This window comes from Palaemon carinicauda, chromosome 13 (assembly GCF_036898095.1).
Source record: "Palaemon carinicauda isolate YSFRI2023 chromosome 13, ASM3689809v2, whole genome shotgun sequence".
Classification (NCBI taxonomy): Eukaryota; Metazoa; Arthropoda; class Malacostraca; order Decapoda; family Palaemonidae; genus Palaemon; species Palaemon carinicauda.
The window spans coordinates 123,765,298-123,786,337 of NC_090737.1; the positions used below are offsets into that span (position 1 = coordinate 123,765,298).

General features: G+C 33.2%; 1 protein-coding gene across 1 annotated transcript; it reads left to right on the top strand.

Moving 5' to 3' along the window:
* Positions 1-12,552: 12,552 nt before the first annotated feature.
* Positions 12,553-20,764, top strand: LOC137651788 (uncharacterized). The gene is made up of 2 exons (XM_068385005.1): positions 12,553-12,626; positions 18,748-20,764. The coding sequence occupies exons 1-2, from the start codon at positions 12,553-12,555 to the stop codon at positions 20,762-20,764; spliced, it is 2,091 nt and encodes a 696-aa protein (XP_068241106.1).
* Positions 20,765-21,040: the final 276 nt, after the last annotated feature.

The following is a 21,040-nucleotide window of genomic DNA, read 5'->3' on the forward strand; positions in this document are numbered from 1 at the left end:
TGCAGAGTATTGAATTACATTACAATCTTAAATATGTCAGCAGTTGCTGTGTATTTAGTTGCATTAGAATCTTATATATGTCAGCACTTGCAGAGTATTGAGTTACATTACCATCTTAGATATGTCAGAAGTTGCTGTGTATTGAGTTGCGTTAGAATCTTATATATGTCAGCACTTGCAGAGTATTGAGTTAAATTATAATCTTAGATATGTCAGCAGTTGCTGTGTATTAAGTTGCATTAGAATCTTATATATGTCAGTTCTTGCAGAGTATTGAGTTACATTACCATCTTAAATATGTCAGCAGTTGCTGTGTATTAAGTTGCATTAGAATCTTATATATGTCAGCACTTGCAGAGTATTGAGTTACATTACCATCTTAAATATGTCAGCAGTTGCTGTGTATTAAGTTGCATTAGAATCTTATATATGTCAGCACTTGCAGAGTATTGAATTACATTACAATCTTAAATATGTCAGCAGTTGCTGTGTATTAAGTTGCATTAGAATCTTATATATGTCCGCACTTGCAGAGTACTGAGTTGCATTACCATCTTAGATATGTCAGCAGTTGCTGTGTATTAAGTTGCATTAGAATATTATATATGTCAGCACTTGCAGAGTATTGAGTTAAATTATATTAGATATGTCAGCAGTTGCTGTGTATTAAGTTGCATTAGAATCTTATATATGTCAGTTCTTGCAGAGTATTGAGTTACATTACCATCTTAAATATGTCAGCAGTTGCTGTGTATTAAGTTGCATTAGAATCTTATATATGTCAGCACTTGCAGAGTACTGAGTTGCATTACCATCTTAGATATGTCAGCAGTTGCTGTGTATTAAGTTGCATTAGAATCTTATATATGTCAGCACTTGCAGAGTATTGAGTTAAATTATATTAGATATGTCAGCAGTTGCTGTGTATTAAGTTGCATTAGAATCTTATATATGTCAGCACTTGCAGAGTATTGAGTTACATTACCATCTTAAATATGTCAGCAGTTGCTGTGTATTAAGTTGCATTAGAATCTTATATATGTCAGCACTTGCAGAGTATTGAGTTACATTACCATCTTAGATATGTCAGAAGTTGCTGTGTATTAAGTTGCGTTAGAATCTTATATATGTCAGCACTTGCAGAGTATTGAGTTAAATTATAATATTAGATATGTCAGCAGTTGCTGTGTATTAAGTTGCATTAGAATCTTATATATGTCAGTTCTTGCAGAGTATTGAGTTACATTACCATCTTAAATATGTCAGCAGTTGCTGTGTATTAAGTTGCATTAGAATCTTATATATGTCAGTTCTTGCAGAGTATTGAGTTACATTACAATCATAAATATGTCAATAGTTGTTGTGTATTAAGTTGCATTAGAATCTTATATATGTCAGCACTTGCAGAGTATTGAGTTACATTATCATCTTAAATATGTCAGCAGTTGCTGTGTATTAAGTTGCATTAGAATCTTATATATGTCAGCACTTGCAGAGTATTACAATCTTAAATATGTCAGCAGTTGCTGTGTATTAAGTTGCATTAGAATCTTATATATGTCAGCGCTTGCAGAGTATTGTGTTACATTACCATCTAAAATATGTCAGGCGTTGCTACGTATTAATGTACATTACCATCTAAAATATGTTAGCAGTTGCTATGCATTAATATATTTTTCGCTAAAATCCAAGGTAAAGTAAAATGCTTGCCTTTCGCTTATATCCAGAAACTCCATTTGCAGAATGTTTCAATATATTTGTGACAGCTTAAATCTATGACTAATAGTTTGCACTGCAGTTGCAACATCCTGCAATGTCAGAAAGGGAAGATTCGATTTGGTAATGGAAAATCCATTTGGGCCAGAGACGGGAATGCAAGGGAAATTATCCTGTGTCTGACCTGATCAGATTTACCGAAATCAGTTTCTACTTCATTTTCCTCTTCAATTTTTCTTTTGCGGCCACTGGAAGAAGAAGAAGAAGAAGAAGAAGAAGTTTTTTTCTTTTGCAGCCACTGGAAGAAGAAGAAGAAGAAGAAGAAGAAGAAGAAGTTTCATTCTTTTGTAGCCATTAGAAGAAGAAGAACAACAACAACAACAACAACAACAAAAAGTTTCATTCTTTTGTAGCCATTAGAAGAAGAAGAAGAAGAACAACAACAACAACAAGTTTCATTCTTTTGTAGCAATTAGAAGAAGAAGAAGAAGAAGAAGAAGAAGAAGAAGAATATTTAATCCTAAAATAGGAATAAAAATGTCTAAGAGAAATTTATGATGACGTATCTAAAAAAATGGATCTTGCTTATACAAAACAGTAATAAAAATTTTACCACTATATCATTAGAAACTTCATTGCAGAGTAAAACATTAACTGAGAAATGCTATAAATGAAATATCAAATGCATTATTTTTTATATATATCCTGAAATACGTGAAAAGAAATTCTGCGAAATTTCAAAGACTTTGAAAAAGAGATTTTCTTTATAGCAGTTTTGTGCGTATTACTAAAAATATGTTGTAATTATAAGGGAAAGAAAAATACTAAAAAACTTAACAATATTGTTTTAGAAAATAGAATTGATGATTACATTTTATGAGAGCACTTTGTCTCTCTGTAAAACATCATTCAACAAAGTAAAGTTCGAAAAAATATTCAGTTTCTACTTGATTTCTATTTTCTGTTGACTGAGAGAGAGAGAGAGAGAGAGAGAGAGAGAGAGAGAGAGAGAGAGAGAGAGAGAGAGAGAGAGCATGTATAGAGCACTCTCTCTCTCTTTCTCTCTCTCTCTCTCTCTCTCTATATATATATATATATATATATATATATATATGTATATATATATGTGTGTGTGTGTGTGTGTGTACGTGTGTGTATATATACATATATATATATATATATATATATATATATATATATATATATACTGTATATATATATATATATATATATATATATATATATATATATATATAATTTTTCCAAGTATGGCAGACCTAGTACAAGGGATGTACCACTTTAATTCCCTAAAAAATTATGAACTCAATTAGGTATATTACAACAAAAGATATCTTGTTAGATGAAGAGAGTATATTTTAATTAAACCCCTTTTCTGTCTGGATACATGAGTTATACTATCTATTTGTTTATGATGACGTAAACTATCTAATGTTCATGTTGGACAACCTGGAACCCCTTCGGTATGAACTTCATCTACATCAGTAACGCCGGAGTTGACTTTTAAAATTTCCTTTAAACTTTCAATTAAAGCTTCAATAAAGGTCATGATTGCGTTATAACCTTAGAAGAATAATAATCTTATGTTAGAACAACAGACTTACTTTGGTCCTAGGATTTCTTACGATTTGGTTAAAGTATTACACGATAGTTTTTTTTTATGATATAAGTTCCCACTGCTATCTATTATTTCAGCTGTGTTAATTTGCTCATATAATTGACAGATTTATTACAATGATTTCATAATCTTAAGATCTATCATCAGGATTTCAAATTGAAGAGGAAAAGCTGCGTTCAAAACAGGTTACTTACCTACCAGGAAAGCCAACCTTACGAAATCCAAGACATGTTAAGAAAAATTAAACAGTAATTATTACAATACTTATACAAATGGAAAAGAAAAGTATAACTGAAGTGTGAGTCTATTTTAATCATACTTCAAATGATGTTTGCATCCTGGACAATTAAATCTATGTTTATAATGTTCTTGGTTTGGTCCACAATCGGTACCCTGAAAGAATATAATGATTATAGTGTCGTGTGCTGATAGTTCTTTTAGAGAAAAGAGTTTATGAATAATTACGTGTCCTCATCACAGCATTTTTGAATGAGCCATTTTTCATATATCTACATAAAACCTATGGTTTATTATATGAACAAGACATGGACCAACTTGTTTTATTATTAAAATTTTTTTTCATTATAAAAACTTAAAAGAATCTAATGTTTACATTCCTCTCCAGGGGGGATTATGGGCGACAAACCTTTCGAATTTATGCGAAGAGGAATCATAGTAAATAATCTGTTCCTGAGTATTTTAGGAAGATGGTGAAATGGTTATACAGATATAAACATATTTTTCTCATTAGTATATTATCCAGTCTTTAATTACCTTTTCATTACAAAATAGTAACTCTTTTTAAAGTGTTGGCAATTCTGAACCCCTCCTGCTATGTCAATTCAGTTTTTTTCCTGAACTATAGTCGAGAACACCCTGAGATTTCTTATGCATCAGGATGCTTCTTATTTAGGCAGTTATATAAAAGAAATTTTTTTATTCCATTATGTTTATGCTTTTAAATGTAAATGAGAGGTTTGTCAAGTATTGTCAGAGAAAGTATACAATAGTTTCTCCGGTGATTGACTGAATTTTCCCATGGTTCTAAAAGTACCAATAGATGGCGTCAGTGAGAATCTTTGGAGAGCAAAATACTAGTGAAATCTAGTTTTGAGGAACATTTTGGGCATTGCTCCTCGAATAACTTAGCCAATAGGAACATTTGGGGCGTCACTTATCGATTGACTTGACCAATAGAAACACACCATTTGTGTAAACTGTTAGCGAATAGTTGTTTGCTCATTCAATTGCCTAAAAGAGCCAAACGTCAATTCGACAAATAACATATAAGATATTTGAATAATTCCTTTCGAATTAGAGACTGGAAACACTTTGAATATCAAAGACTTTTCATATCAATGTAATTATTCCAAATAGCAGAAACTAAGGTAATGCTCATAATTAAACTCTTATTTTCAGACAAACGTTAAAATAGGAAAGGACAATATGAATGCATATTAATATATTGGTTAATTAATTAAGGAGCTTTTTTTATCAATATTTTTATTACCAGTAAAGTATTGCCTGCCTTTATAACTTGTCAAATGAATAAATATAATGTAAAAGGGATAAAGAAATTCATATTTATCTCAATAGTTAGCACGGATTGAAATTTTTTTTTTTTTATCTTTTATTATAAAAATACAATTACATCTTAGCAATTTACATTATATTCGTAATTATTCTTTACACAAAATACTGATATGAACTACATTGTTTTACATTGCTATAAAAATGCTCAATACAAAGTAAATCAATTAATAAATATATATGCAATAAATTTTATTGTACAGACGTTCTTAACTTATAATCATATTAAATATTTAAGTAATTATCATAAATGTACTCTTTTGTAAATATCTTATTTAATTCTTTTTTAAAAGTATTCCTTATTAAATTTTTTGTTTTTAACATTCTATTTCTTATGAATATAAGTAAATTTGGGTCATCCGTTAACAGTCCTATAGATCGCCCATACCACACTCCTGCTAAAAAATCCGATATTAAAACCATTGCAGTATTTTCATCCTTATTTGACACAGTTTCAAAGTCTAATTTCAAAATCTTAAGCAAACTCTTTGTCTTGATCTTACAACAATTTTTCAAAAGTGTCTTAAACCAGTATATTATTTGCTTTAGTGATGGACAGAAATAAATAAAATGCATATTATTTTCTACAGCACCACAAAATAGACATTTATTTTCATTTGTTAAATTCATGATGTACAACCTATCATTTGTATTTAGTATTTCATGTGTATACCTATAAAGTATTTCCCTGCTGTTCTTATCAATATACTTGTTGTTTACATGTTTCCAAATCAAAGTCCAATTGAAAAGGGGATACAGTAGCTCTATCTTGGGTTTGTAATCTTCACAATTCATAAGCAACCAATAAGTTTCTTTATTTGACACATTTGGATAATTCTTTAAGCGATAGACTTTTCTATGGATATCAATCATCATGCTATAATATACAGGGATAAAAATTGTGCAATCTTTATATTCAATTTTGGTTTCAATTAGAAAAGTTGCCCGAATTTTACAGAAAAAATACAGCATTTCATAACCAAAACATCTATTTATACAATTTTTCAGAAATGTATGGAACATTATGGCTTTTGATTTGCACAAAATATTAAATATTCCAACTCCCCCTTTTAATTTATCTAAAAACATAGTTTTTCTTGTAATTGGTTCATAACTGCTATTCCACATATATTTATACAAACATCTCTGAATTCTTTGAGCACATGTATTTGGTATTGGATAAACATGTGATATATACCATGTTTTTGATAAAATCTTACAATTAATTACAATAGACTTTTGAAATATTGTCAGTCTCCTATTCTGAAAAATACCAACCATCTTGGTAATCTTATCTTCCAAAGAAGACCAGTTCAACTCAAGACTTTCCTGATAATTATTAGTATGGTAAACTCCTAATACTTTACATGAATCCTGAAGAAACTGGTAGCCATTAATTGGCCATACCGTTCGGTTTTTCCAACATCCTATACCTAAAATTGAAGTCTTGCTTTTATTCAAAATGGCACCAGACGCTTTTTCATATTCGTTGATTACATTTATACATTCTAAAAGACCCTCGTCACGAGTTACAATAATAACAGAATCATCAGCATAACCAAAAACAGACACATTCAGTTGATTTGGTAATTTTAAGGAAGACTCTGAAAGCTGTCTTTTTATCATTCTGTAGAAAGCTTCTTGATACACAATAAATAACATCATGGATAATGGACATCCCTGCCTCACAGATTTTTTAATCAAAAATGGATTAGAGAGGTTGCCGTTTATGCTTACAACACTTTCAGCATCTTCATATAACATTTGTATCAACTGGATAAAACTACTGTCAAAACCAAATTTCTCTAATAGTGCAAATAAGAGTTCGTGATCTACACGATCAAAAGCTTTCGACCAGTCTAAGTTTATCAAAGCTGCCTGCTTGTTATTTTCATTTGTGTAAACCATAATATCCCTCATTAAGACGTTTAAATTGATTATTGACCTATTTTCAAGACAGCTGAACTGTTCAGAGGATATAATTAAATTTAATACATTTTTAAATCTGTTAGTTATTATTTTAGCTATGACTTTAAAATCTACATTTAGCATTGTTATTGGTCTCCAATTAATAATATGATCTAAGTCTCCTCCTTTCGGCGTGAGAGTAATGATTCCTTTATTTAGTTTTACAGCGGTCTTTTTCTTGAACACAAATTTCATTAGGCTTACAAAATCTTGCTTGATATCTTTCCAAAATGTCTTATAAAATTCTACGGGGAGACCGTCTATTCCTGGACTTTTCCCATTTTTCATCCCACGAATGGCTGCAAATACTTCAGACTCTGTCACATCTGCTGTTAATATATCATTTTCACTTTTGTCTATAACATTATTGATTAAATTGAGAAAGATCTGTTGACTATGTTTATTACATTTTTCTTTTTTAAAGAGGTTTTCAAAATAGTCTCTTACATGCAAAATAATTGCATCGGGATTAACAATTTCGCTACCATCTTCTCTCCTAATCTTATTCAGAAAGGTTTTACTATTTTTTTTCCTTCCCTAGTAGATAGGCTGACACTTGTTCTCCTTTTAATTTATCATCAACTTTGGCTCTTATTTTTATCCCTTCACATAATTCATCTTGAATACTATTTATTCTTAATTTTAATGAATTCACTAATGACATTTTCTCAGCATTCAAGGGCGATTTCCTAATTTCCTCTTTTAACTGATAATTCAGTAAATTAAGTAGTCCGTATCTCTCCCGATTAATTTGCTTTGAACAACTTACAAAAAAGGATTTCAGTTGTTCTTTTGCAAAGTCCCACCAACATTTAATATTTTCAAATTTGCCTTTCTTATTTCTAATCTCAGACCAAGCCATCATGAAATTTTCTTTAACTAAATCGTTATTCAAAATATTACAATTGAGTTTCCAATACCCTTTACCTAATGACATAACATTCTCCAATTTTATTGTTAGTTTGATTATGGAATGGTCAGACCAGCTCACGGGTATATTTCGAATATCACTTACGTTATTTTGCAAATCTCTTACATAAAATCTATCTAACCTTGAGCCATAGTTTTCCCTAATATATGTATACTCTACATGATGGTTTAGGAGAAACCAAGCGTCTTTCAATTTCAAATTATTTTTAAGGCACACAAGAGATTTAGATAAAAGGCAACTATCTGAATTTGAACAATCCCTCATACTAGTAATGGAGTTCCAATCTCCACCCAAAATAATGTTACTTATATTATTTCGCAAGAAATACATAATATCTTTACAAAAGAGCTGTTCTCTTTCTTTCTTTTTGCTACTTCCAGCTGGGGCATAGACATTCAGTAGCTGAATGTGAACATTTGAACAGACACAATTAACACTCAATAAATGACCATTTATATCATTTTCTGCATTCAGGACATCCACATTTGATGATTTTCGTATAAAGATAGCAAGTCCCCCTTTATGATATTGTGTATAATTTATCAATATCTTACAAAATTTTTCTATGTACTCTAGTTTCCCTTCAGTTTTTATATTGTGTTCTTGAATAAAAATTATATCTAGTTTGTATAAAAACATTAAACTTATCAATTTGATTTGCTTATTTATACAATTAAGTCCATTGGCATTAACTGTCGCTATATTTAATGTGGATGAAATGAATTTGATAGAAATTAAAGATAAATTCTTTTATACACTAAAATTAACATGGTTTATGCTTCTTTGGACATTTTTCTGTTTCGTTATCTGATGTTGAACTCCTATGATCCACATCCATGCTCTGGGTCTGGTCCTTTTTTAAAGTTATCTTCAGCTTATTGGCTCCATCTTGTTCCGTATACCAGTTTCCTGTTCCTTTGTCGGTGATACAACGATGCTCCTCCTGGGGAATCGATTCTCTGGGCCGCACGCTCGTGTCTTCATGGTGGCTAAATTTGTTTCCACTAACCATATCTTCATTTTCCGTCAATTCGTCACTTTCCATCGATACCTGGTGAACTTCCGCCTGGATTGTTGCAGTTTTCATTTCACTGGTTCCTATTTCCTGTGATAATCCATGTTCCTGGGGTTCGTCAATTATTTCCTGGTCAATTTCAGCCAAGCAGTTTCCATCATCTTCATTTTCTGATCCTCTCTCGAGAGGGTCTTCCCTTAAGTAATCAAGACTTTTATCTGTTTCGACATTCTCTTCTCCCAGAACTGCCTCAGACTGAATACTAGTTTCTCTATCCAAAGTGTCGTCTTTGCCAGATACCGTTGCCGTAGTCTCACTGTTCTTTGTTTTTGTTTTCACTGAATTCCTCTTCTGGTCAGAAACCATGTCAGGGAAATCTTCCTCGTTAAACCTGGGTCTCGTACTTTCTAATGGACAATCTTTCACCTCATGCCCAACCTCTTTGCACCTAAAACATGTTCGTTGCTGTCCATTATACAACACAGTTAGTGTGTACCCCATTACTGTAATAGATGAGGGAACGTTTTCTTTTAATCTCATTTTCGCTGTCCGTACTCCTGATAAGTAACCTTTTAATGGCCCTTCAACATACCTGTTACGTCGTATTCCTTCTACTTTTCCATACTTTGATAATACTGAATTTAACACTTCATCTTCAAGTTCAAATGTAGCATTCCTTATAGACACATATGTAACAGAGGAACTTAAATTTACAATTTTTACCTGTCCACATTTCGCAGAGCTTATTTCTTTGTCTTCGAACTGTTTCATAATGTCAGGAAACACTTCCGGTGTCACTTTAACGATAACTCTATTCCTATTCATCATTTGCACGCCTATTATAGTACTAGGATTCAATTTCATGCAGGAAAATAACATATCGCTCACAATTTCCATAGATGGGTAAGCAGAAAACTGCAACCCAAAAGAGTCCTTTCTCTTGAATGCCGTTGAACGATACATCATTTTGTCGAAATTAGTAACAAAATTTCTCAAAAGATGGCACCACCGTCGCTCAAAAACGCGTAGAGGTTCCCCCCTAGGGATGGCTAGGGGGTACCTTAAACACTAGCACGCCTATGTGAAACCTTGCACTATATTTTGTCTATGGGAGATAATTCTCTCACTGTCTATATATACCACAAATCACTGCATGTTCATAAACCTCTCACCTCATTTCCATTCAGTTAACAACTCAGATTCCAAAGAAAATCGGCGAAAACTTGAGGTGTATCTCCGACAACACTTTGTTTACTTCGCTCTTCTTCTTCTTCATTTGAAATTAGAAAGTTCCTATGTCCCTCTGTTGTCTTTCCTTAGGAATTATAATATTGGGCAAAGAAGTCAAATACTAGCAAGCGATGGGATAAATGTATCAAGGGAAAATATATATACGTACATATATATATATATATATATATATATATATATATATATATATGTGTGTGTGTGTGCGTGTATATATATGTGTATATATATATAAAATATATCGTATATATATATAAATATATATATATATATATATATATATATATATATATATATATATATATATATATATACAGTATATATATATATATATATATATATATATATATATATATATATATATATATATGTATATACTGTATATATATGTATATATATGTGTGTATATATACATGTATATATATATATATATATATATATATATATATATATATATATATATATATATATATAAAACCATTTATCACTTCAGACTGCCGGGACGAGATTTTGATGCCTATATTGACAGGTCAGGAATGGATTGAAACATCTCTCTCTCTCTTTCTCTCTCTCTCTCTCTCTCTCTCTCTCTCTCTCTCTCTCTCTCTCTCTCTCTCTCTCTCATATATATGAAGGACTTTTGTTACTATCATGCTCCTAATGCGCTATAATTTATTTCATTGGAATGGTAAAAAATATATATATGCTATTAAAGAACAAATATTTTCGCTATTGCCATTGCAATGAACATAATTCAAATAACATAAAGAAAATAAATTCGTATGATATTAAATTTCCTCTAGTTTTTAACAAAAATTAAGACGAAAGTAATTAAAGTTATCATTTACTAAATATCATTATGCAGGAACAATTAAATTTCAGTTTCATATATAATTCTGTTGTTTAAATTTCTAATAAACTAAAAGGTTTTTATCTTCATTTCTCCCATCACATAACATATTATTGTAACCTACTTATTATAATTGCTATTCGGAGTGTTATATCCTTTATTATACCTCCTATTCGTAGTGTTATATCCTTTATTATACCTGCTATTCGGAGTGTTATATCCTTTATTAAACCTGCTATTCGGAGTATTATATCCCCTTGTTATATTTGGTATACGAAGTGTTATATCCTTTGTTACCTCCGCCAAGCGGCGGAGGTTATGTTTTCGGTTCGGTTTGTTTGTTTGTTTGTTTGTTTGTTTGTTTCTCTGTTTGTCTGTCTGTCTGTGGACAACGTAGAGGCCACATTTCTACACGGAATCACTTCAAACTTGGCCAAGTAGTTCCCCAATGTGTATGGAAGAACTGATTAAATTTTGGTCAAGGTCACCCCAAGGTCAAGGTCACAGGGGTCACTGGTGTCACTATGACATAAGTGGCCATATCAAGAGACAGAAATAAAGCACTGACTTCAGGTAACTGCCAAGGCCATTGAATGGTTAAGCTAAATTAAAGGTCAAACGTTACTTGAAAGTCGAAGTCACATCAATTCATGATTCTAGGACATATGGCGCTCTAGGTCACCTTGGCGGAGGTATGTCCTCTACGAGGACCATGTCCGCGTTCAGGACTTGCTCACTTGTTATACCTGATATACGGAGTGTTATATCCTTTATTATAATATTATGCGGAGTGTTATATCCTTTATTATACCTGCTATTCGGAGTGTTATATCCCCTTGTTATACCTGGTATAAGAAGTGTTATATCCTTTGTTATACCTGGTATACGGAGTGTTATGTCCTTTGTTATACCTGATATACGGAATGTTATATCCTTTATTATACTATTATACAGAGTGTTATATCATTTATTATACATGTTATTTGGAGTGTTATATCCCCTTGTTATAACTGGTATACGGAGTATCATATCCTTTGTTATACCTGATATACGGAGTGTTATATTATTATTATTATTATTATTAATATTATTAGCCAAGCTACAACCCTAATTGGAAAAGCAAGATGCTATAAGCCCAAGGGCTCCAATAGGGAAGAATAGCCCAGTGAGGAAAGGAAATAAGGAAATAAATAAATGATGAGAACGAGTTAACAATAAATCATTCTAAAACAGTAACGACGTCAAAACAGATATGTCCTATATAACTATTAACATCAAAAACAGATATGTCATATATAAACTATAAAAAGACTCAGGTTTATTATACCTGCTATACAGAGTGTTATATCCTTTGTTATACCTGATATATGGAGTGTTTTATCCTGATGTTTAAAATATTGCTCATGATCTACATGATTCCTCTCATTCTTTATACTTCTTTTCTTCGACCTTTTTACCATTATTCTTATTCTCTCCCTTTCCTTAATCGCTCTTACTTCATTAACCATATCTCATCATGTTTTACTTTTGCTCCCTGCTTTAGCACCCTTATCTCTATTCCCGGAAGTAATTAAGGAAACATCATAATTACGAGAGGGATGTTTCAGAAAATCAAGAACAGAAAGCAAGAGAAGATGCGTAAGATGAAGAATATACTAAGATATATTCATCAGTAAGATGACGAGTACACTAAAATATATCTATCAGTAGAAGGAAGAATTCACTATGATATATCCATCAGTAGGATGAAGAGCACACTAAGATATATCCATCAGTAGTACGAAGAATACACTAAGATATATACATCAGTAAGAGCAAGAATACACCAAAATTACACTACGATATATCTATCAGTAGTATGAAAACTACACTATAATATATGCATCAGTAGGATGAAAATTACACTATGATATATCCATCATTAGAGTGAAAATTACACTATGATATATCCATCAGTAGTATGAAGAATATCCCAAGATATATCCATCAGTAAGATGAAGAATACACTAAGATATATCAATCACTATGATGAAAATTACACTATGATATATCCATCAGTAGGATGAAGAATACCACAAGATGTATCCATCAGTAGGATGTAAATTACGCTATGATATATCCATCAGTAGGATGAAGAATACACAATAATTTATCCAACAATAGGATAAATATTACACTAAAATATATCCATGAGTAGTATGAAGAATGCTCTAAAATATATTCATCAGAAGGATGAAGAATACTCTAAGATATATCCATTAGTAAGACGAAGAATACACCAAGATATATCTATTAGTAAGATGAAGAATACACCAAAATATATCCATCAGTAAGATGAAGAATACATCAGTAGGAAGAAGAATACACTAAGATATATTCACCATTATCTAGAATGACGTCACATCAGAGACGAGTCCCTTATCTATCATACGTCACGTTGTAAGCACAGCTGTTGATGTCAGTCAGAGAGGGAGGGACACTCTGGACCGAGAAGCAAATCGGTTTCTCTGCTCCTTTGGGTAAATTGAAAAGGGAATCAGATAGGCTAATCCTTTCAACCACGAGAGGCCTTTCAATTCACAGGGAAGGAAATTATTGTAGCTTTGTGGCAATCTAGTCGTCTTTTCTTGTTCTTTTTTATCTAATGCTTATTTATGTCTTAAACGCTTAAAGTTCTATCATTTAGTCTTGAAACCGGAAATAGTATTTGCCAAATTCTTATAACAGCAATTAATCTTACTATTATCTTTACTATTATTATTAGCATTATTTCAAGAGTTGTTATGGAATAAGAGAGCTTTTTCTATAACCTTCATGTTGTATGGTTTTTTAAATGAGTCTTGTTATAATCTTGGTGTTCCAAGAAATTGTAAGATAATAAAGTAATCAAGTATAAATCCATATAAGTATATTCTTTGAATTCTACAAATAGAAGTACATTCTTGTCGTCAAAGGGTCGTGGTAGCCTACTGGAAACGTCCCTGTCTGGCAAGCTGTTGGACAGGGGTTGAAAACCCCCTCAAGCTCACTTTCTAGTAGTATCTGTAACCTCACCATCCTTGTGAGCAAGGGGTCTTGAGGAGACTAGAAATCTGCTTGCTGATTCATCAGCAGCCATTACCTGGCCCTCCCTGGGCCTAACCTCATAGAGAGGGATCTTAGGCGCTGATCATATATGAATATGGTCAAAATCTAGGACATTGTCCTTTCCCTTGCTTCAGCCATTCATGAACGTCCTTTAAACCTTCAAAGGTCTTAATTTTATATATTTTAAGACTGCCAGGACGCAAATTATTTTTTTCCTCACTGGGCTATTTTTTTCCTTTTTCAACCCTTGGGCTTAAGGCATCCTGCTTTTCCAAATAGGGCTGTAGCTTAGCAAATAATAATAATAATAATAATAATAATAATAATAATAATAATAATAATAATAATAATAATAATAATAATAATTAAAGGCACAGACTTCAAAGATAAAACATCTTGCTTTAGATATCCCAATTGACTGATTGCCTTTACGTATCCTGGCGTTGCAACAATTATGTTTATTGACACCTTGGTACCTAAGCAAGTTGAATTCTGCCAGAGGCATTATAGCTACTTAAAAACGTTCAGAGAAAGATTTACATCGCTTTAGAAGCGATATTTTATGGAGGGCTACATTACCATATTTATTATTATTATTATTATTATTATTATTATTATTATTATTATTATTATTATTATTATTATTATCAATTGCTAAGCTACAACCCTAGTTGGGAAAGCAAGATACTATAAGCCCATGGGCTCCAATAGGGAAATATCCCAGTGAGGAAACGAAACAAGGAAAATAAAATATTTAAGAACAGTAACATTAAAATAAATATCTCTTATCTAAACTATAAGAATTTTAACAAAGCAAGCGGAAGAAAAATTGGATAGAATAGTGTGTCCGAGTGTACCTTCAAGTAGCTAAGTAAATAGTAGTAATAGCAGCTTACATTTAGTTATGAAAAAGCTAATATATAATAACTTGCTATGAGAGAATATATGGTGGAACAAAATGGAGTAATTGAAGAAGCACAAAACGGGACAAAAGAAATTTTGGAGAAAGGGAAAAAGGGATGGAAAATACATAATTGAAAACACGGTTACCCTCCAAAGAGCAATTATTTCCATGTCCTCTTATTTTCTTGATTCTTAAAATGCCTTCTCTACCAGAACTGTTCCGTATGTGTCTTGGGACTCAAAAATTTATATTTCGTTATCTATTCGGATAAATCATTCTTAACTTCATTTTAGTTTGTTGAAATATTTTCGTCAATGTTTCTTGAAAATCTAATTTTCAGATTTTTACATAGAATTCATATTTTCTCTTTTTTCATTACACTTTTTAAATTAAGCTGCTTTTCAGTAGTAGTAGTAGTAGTAGTAGTAGTAGTAGTTGTTGTAGTAGTAGTAGTAGTAGTAGTAGTATATCTATTATTATTATTATTATTATTATTATTATTATTATTATTATTATTATCTTTCTAAACAGGTGAGTTTTCATTGTGATTTTGGGGTTAACAAAATTAGTTACGAGTACCTTATGGGCTTTTCTCATTATGTCTTGGTATGTTTATGTATTTAAAAAACTGACATCGTTTGCTGTAAAATATTTATTGTAGTTCCTTCCAATAAGAACATGAAGTGAAAAGGCGTCATGAAGAATAGTGGAAACTTCAAATGGAGTAATTGAGTTTACGTAGCTAAGTTTATATATTCAATATGACAGTGGTATAAAAGTATAGATGAGAATAGGCAATAAATTATTTAGAATGAATTAGAAAAAAAAATGGAAAACAGTGAATATGAGAATAGGTTAATAAATGGTTCAAAATAAATCTAAGATAAATATGGAAAATAGTATTATAAATAAACTTGTAAACATAATATTCAATTAATCGACTGCACTAGGCAGGAATATTTTTTTATCCAAAAAAAAAAATTTATATATGATAAATAACAGGACACTAGGAAACGCTTAGATATCACTAAACAAAGCAGTTTTAAAACGACCCCCCCCCCCTTTCCCACATATACACAGATAGACATAAAAAATATGAAAAATAAGAATAATGAAAAATTATGTTTACGTGTATCAAAAGGAAAAAAAAAAAAACATTTTGTTTTGTCGGCAGCAATTGACTTAAAAACAGGAATATCAGACCTTCATTTCATTGGAACAAAATAGGATTTTTTTTTTCTTTTGGATTCATCGAGTAGATTTATTAATAAAGCATGCATTAATAGTTGGTCTCATTAAACAATAAATCTTGACTGATAATATATTGTATTTAAGCAAATGAGGACATTAACTATTGATGAGGACATAAATAACACTTGAATATTTGATGATCAGGGAGTTTTGTTTAGACGAGCATAATCACATGATATTAATTACCTCCCATTAATCTACATGAAATACACCACTTGTTTAATATTTTAAGTCTATTTTCAACGACTTCCTTATTTCGAGAAAAAAAAATATATTGAAACCTATCCAATTCAATATGGAAAATCTTTTATACGGGATTTTGTTGGCAAAGGAATTATTATTATTATTATTATTATTATTATTATTATTATTATTATTATTATTATTACTTGCTAAGCTACAACCCTAGTCGGAAAAGAGGATGCTACAAGCCCAGGGGTTCAAACAGGGAAAATAGCCCAGTGAGGAAAGGAAACAAGGAAAAATAGAATATTTTAAGAAAAGTAACGACATTTAAATAAATATCTCCTATATAAACTATAAAAACTTCAACAAAACAAGAGGAAGAGAATAAAAAATATTGATTCCCATCCAATTCAATATGGAAAATATCTTTTATACGGGATTTTATTTTTATGAAATCATTAGCTCCATTGTTCTCTTATCTTGGATGTGCCATAGCCTTTGTACCATGGTCTTCCACTGTCTTGGGTTAGAAGTTCTCTTGCTTGGGGGTACACTCGGGCACACTTTTCTATCTTATTTTTCTTCCTCCTGTTTTGTAAAACTTTTTATAGTTTATATTTATATTTATGTTACGGTTCTTAAAATATTTTATTTTTCATTGTATCCTTTCCTAACTGGGCCATTTTCCCTGTTGGAGCCCCTTGACTTATAGCATTCTGCTTTTCCAACTAGGGATGTAGCTTAGCGAGTAATAATAATAATAATAATAAAAATAATAATAATAATAATAATAATAATAATAATAATAATAATAACATTTACGTGAACCCTAATAGCAATGCCCTCTTCAAGTTGCGTTTATACATTTGCAAATTGTATATGGAGGATATGGAAGGCCAAAGAGACTTTTCTATGATCTGTAAATCTTATTTTCAAGGTTTAAAGGCCACTCATGAATGGCAGAAGCAAGGGACAGAAGGGACAGTGACATTGCCCTATGAAGCAGGACAATGCCCTAAAGGCTGACCATATAAACATATGATCATTGCCCAAGCCCCCTCTCTACCAAAGCTAGGACCAAGGAGGGCCAGGAAATGGCTGCTGATGACTCAGCAGATAGACCTATAGGCTCCCCCAAACCCCCATTCATATGGCGAGGTCACAGCGACCAAAGAAACTAACTGGCACCCCAGTCTGTCGTTCACCAGTCAGTGACGTTACCCTATCTTGAAGAGTATCTGGATAATGCTATACATAAAGCTAATTCCTGAAGTATATTCAAATACATGTATAGTTTTTCCACGCGAAATATCAAAAAAAAAAAAAACCTAATGAAAACGTGCGGAAATTTAGACTTTCATTTGGAGAGTTTTGAACAAAATCAACGAGTTATTACTTTACATCAAACATCAGATGTTTATTGCGTCACAATTGTGATGAGAATCTACTGGATCTATTCGATAGAATATTTATAGATATTGGCTTATTTTATGCAATATGTTTTTGCATATAAAAACAGGTTAATTTAAATTTTCTTATCGATAGTATACAAAGATATAGCGTATGAACATGATATAATGTTATCCCTTTACTTTAATATATATATATATATATATATATATATATATATATATATAAATATATATATATATATATATATATATATATATATATACATATACTGTATATATATATACATATACTGTATATATATATATATATATATATATATATATATATATATATATATATATATATATATATATATATATATATATATATATATATATATATATATGTATATGTATATATATATATATATATATATATATATATATATATATATATATATATATATATGTATATATAGTATATGTATATATATACAGTATATGTATATATATATATATATATATATATATATATATATATATATATATATATATATATACCTTCTTTAGGGGCTACTTCATTCGGAAACTCCCAAATGTGTCCACCTCCGGAACAATTTCCCTTTTATTTAAGAAGAGTCTTTTTCTCGCTGTCATTAGTGACAGGTAAATTCATCCCTTAATTAACTCGCTTGTCTGGCCTTTAATCATCTGAAGGACCTTCAGGGGATGCTCAGGTAGAGAGCTTCACTCATTGCGGAACGCCCAGTTAGAGAGACTCGCTCATTCGCAGAACACCCAGTTAGAGAGACTCGCTCATTCGCAGAACACCTAGTTAGAGAGACTCGCTCATACACGGAACACCACGTAGTGAGAGAGACTCACTCATTCGGTGAACACACACCTGGAGAGACTCGCTCATCTGTTGAACACGCTGTTGGAGAGACTTGCTCATTCGCGGAACACCCCATTAGAGAGACTCGCTCATTCGTTGAACACGCACCTGGAGAGACTCGCTCATTCACTGAACATGCACCTGGAGAGACTCGCTCATCTGTTGAACACGCTGTTGGAGAGACTTGCTCATTCGCGGAACACCCCATTAGAGAGACTCGCTCATTCGTTGAACACGCACCTGGAGAGACTCGCTCATTCACTGAACATGCACCTGGAGAGACTCGATCATTTGCTGAACACGCTGCTGGAGAGACTTGTTCATTCGCGGAACACCCAGTTAGAGAGACTCTCTCATTCGCTGAACACACACCTGGAGAGACTCGCTCATTCGCTGAACACGCTGCTGGAGAGACTCGCTCATCTGTTGAACACGCTGTTGGAGAGACTCGCTCATTCACTGAACATGCACCTGGAGAGACTCGCTCATCTGTTGAACACGCTGTTGGAGAGACTTGCTCATTCGCGGAACACCCCATTAGAGAGACTCGCTCATTCGTTGAACACGCACCTGGAGAGACTCGCTCATTCACTGAACATGCACCTGGAGAGACTCGCTCATCTGTTGAACACGCTGTTGGAGAGACTTGCTCATTCGCGGAACACCCCATTAGAGAGACTCGCTCATTCGTTGAACACGCACCTGGAGAGACTCGCTTATTCACTGAACATGCACCTGGAGAGACTCGATCATTTGCTGAACACGCTGCTGGAGAGACTTGTTCATTCGCGGAACACCCAGTTAGAAAGACTCGCTCATTGGCTGAACAAGCACCTGGAGAGACTCGCTCATTCACTGAACACACACCTGGAGAGACTCACTCATTCACTGAACACACACCTGGAGAGACTCGCTCATTCACTGAACACGCACCTGGAGAGACTCGCTCATTCACTGAACACACACCTGGAGAGACTCGCTCATCTGTTGAACACGCTGTTGGAGAGACTTGCTCATTCGCGGAACACCCCATTAGAGAGACTCGCTCATTCGTTGAACACGCACCTGGAGAGACTCGCTCATTCACTGAACATGCACCTGGAGAGACTCGATCATTTGCTGAACACGCTGCTGGAGAGACTTGTTCATTCGCGGAACACCCAGTTAGAGAGACTCGCTCATTCGCTGAACACACACCTGGAGAGACTCGCTCATTCGCTGAACACGCTGCTGGAGAGACTCGCTCATTCGCTGAACACGCTGCTGGAGAGACTCGCTCATTCGCGGAACACCCAGTTAGAGAGACTCGCTCATTGGCTGAACAAGCACCTGGAGAGACTCGCTCATTCGCTGAACACGATGCTGGAGAGACTCGCTCATTCGCGGAACACCCAGTTAGAGAGACTCGCTCATTCACTGAATACACTGCTGCAGAGACTCGTTCATTCGTTGAACACGCTGCTGCTGGAGAGACTCGCTCATTCGCTGAACACACTGCTGGAGAGACTCACTCATTCGTTGAACACGCTGCTGGAGAGACTCGCTCATTTGCGAAACACCCAGTTAGAGAGACTCGATCATTCGCTGAACACTCACCTGGAGAGACTCGCTCATTCGCTGAACACACTGCTGGAGAGACTCGCTCATTCGCGGAACACCCTGTTAGAGAGACTCGCTCATTGGCTGAACAAGCACCTGGAGAGACTCGCTCATTCGCTGAACACGATGCTGGAGAGACTCGTTCATTCGCGGAACACCCAATTAGAGAGACTCGCTCATTCACTGAATACACTGCTGGAGAGACTCCTTCATTCGCTGAACACACACCTGGAGAGACTCGCTCATTCGTTGAACACGCTGCTGAAGAGACTCGTTCATTCGCGGAACACCCAATTAGAGAGACTCGCTCATTCGCTGAACACGCACCTGGGGAGACTCGCTCATTCGCTGATCACGCACCTGGGGAGACTCGCTCATTCGCGGACCACCCTGCTAAAGAGACTCGCTCATTCGCGGACCACCCTGCTAAAGAGACTCGCTCATTCGCGGACCACCCTGCTAAAGAGACTCGCTCATCTCGCGGACCACCCTGCTAAAGAGACTCGCTCATTCGCTGGGCTCAGACACTTTTTCTCTAATATGGAAAGATAATTATTCAAAGTAGAAAACAAGAAAATAAGTAACTTTTATTTCTGATAGGAAATGTTTGAGAGGAAATTTATACATGAAAATTCTAGTAAATCGTTCAAATTAGGAAAAAGAAAATTGAGTATTTATATTTCCTATTGAAAATGTTTGAGAGGAAATTCATATATTTATGTATATATATATATATATATATATGTATATATATATATATATATATATATGTA

Excerpts from the sequence above, each read along its gene's own strand:
- LOC137651788 (XM_068385005.1), top strand. The coding sequence starts at position 12,553 with ATGTTTCAGAAAATCAAGAACAGAAAGCAAGAGAAGATGCGTAAGATG. Across the intron at positions 12,627-18,747 it reads ATACTAAGATATATTCATCA|AGAGACTCGCTCATTCGTTG; the intron begins GTAAGATGACGA and ends ACACCCCATTAG.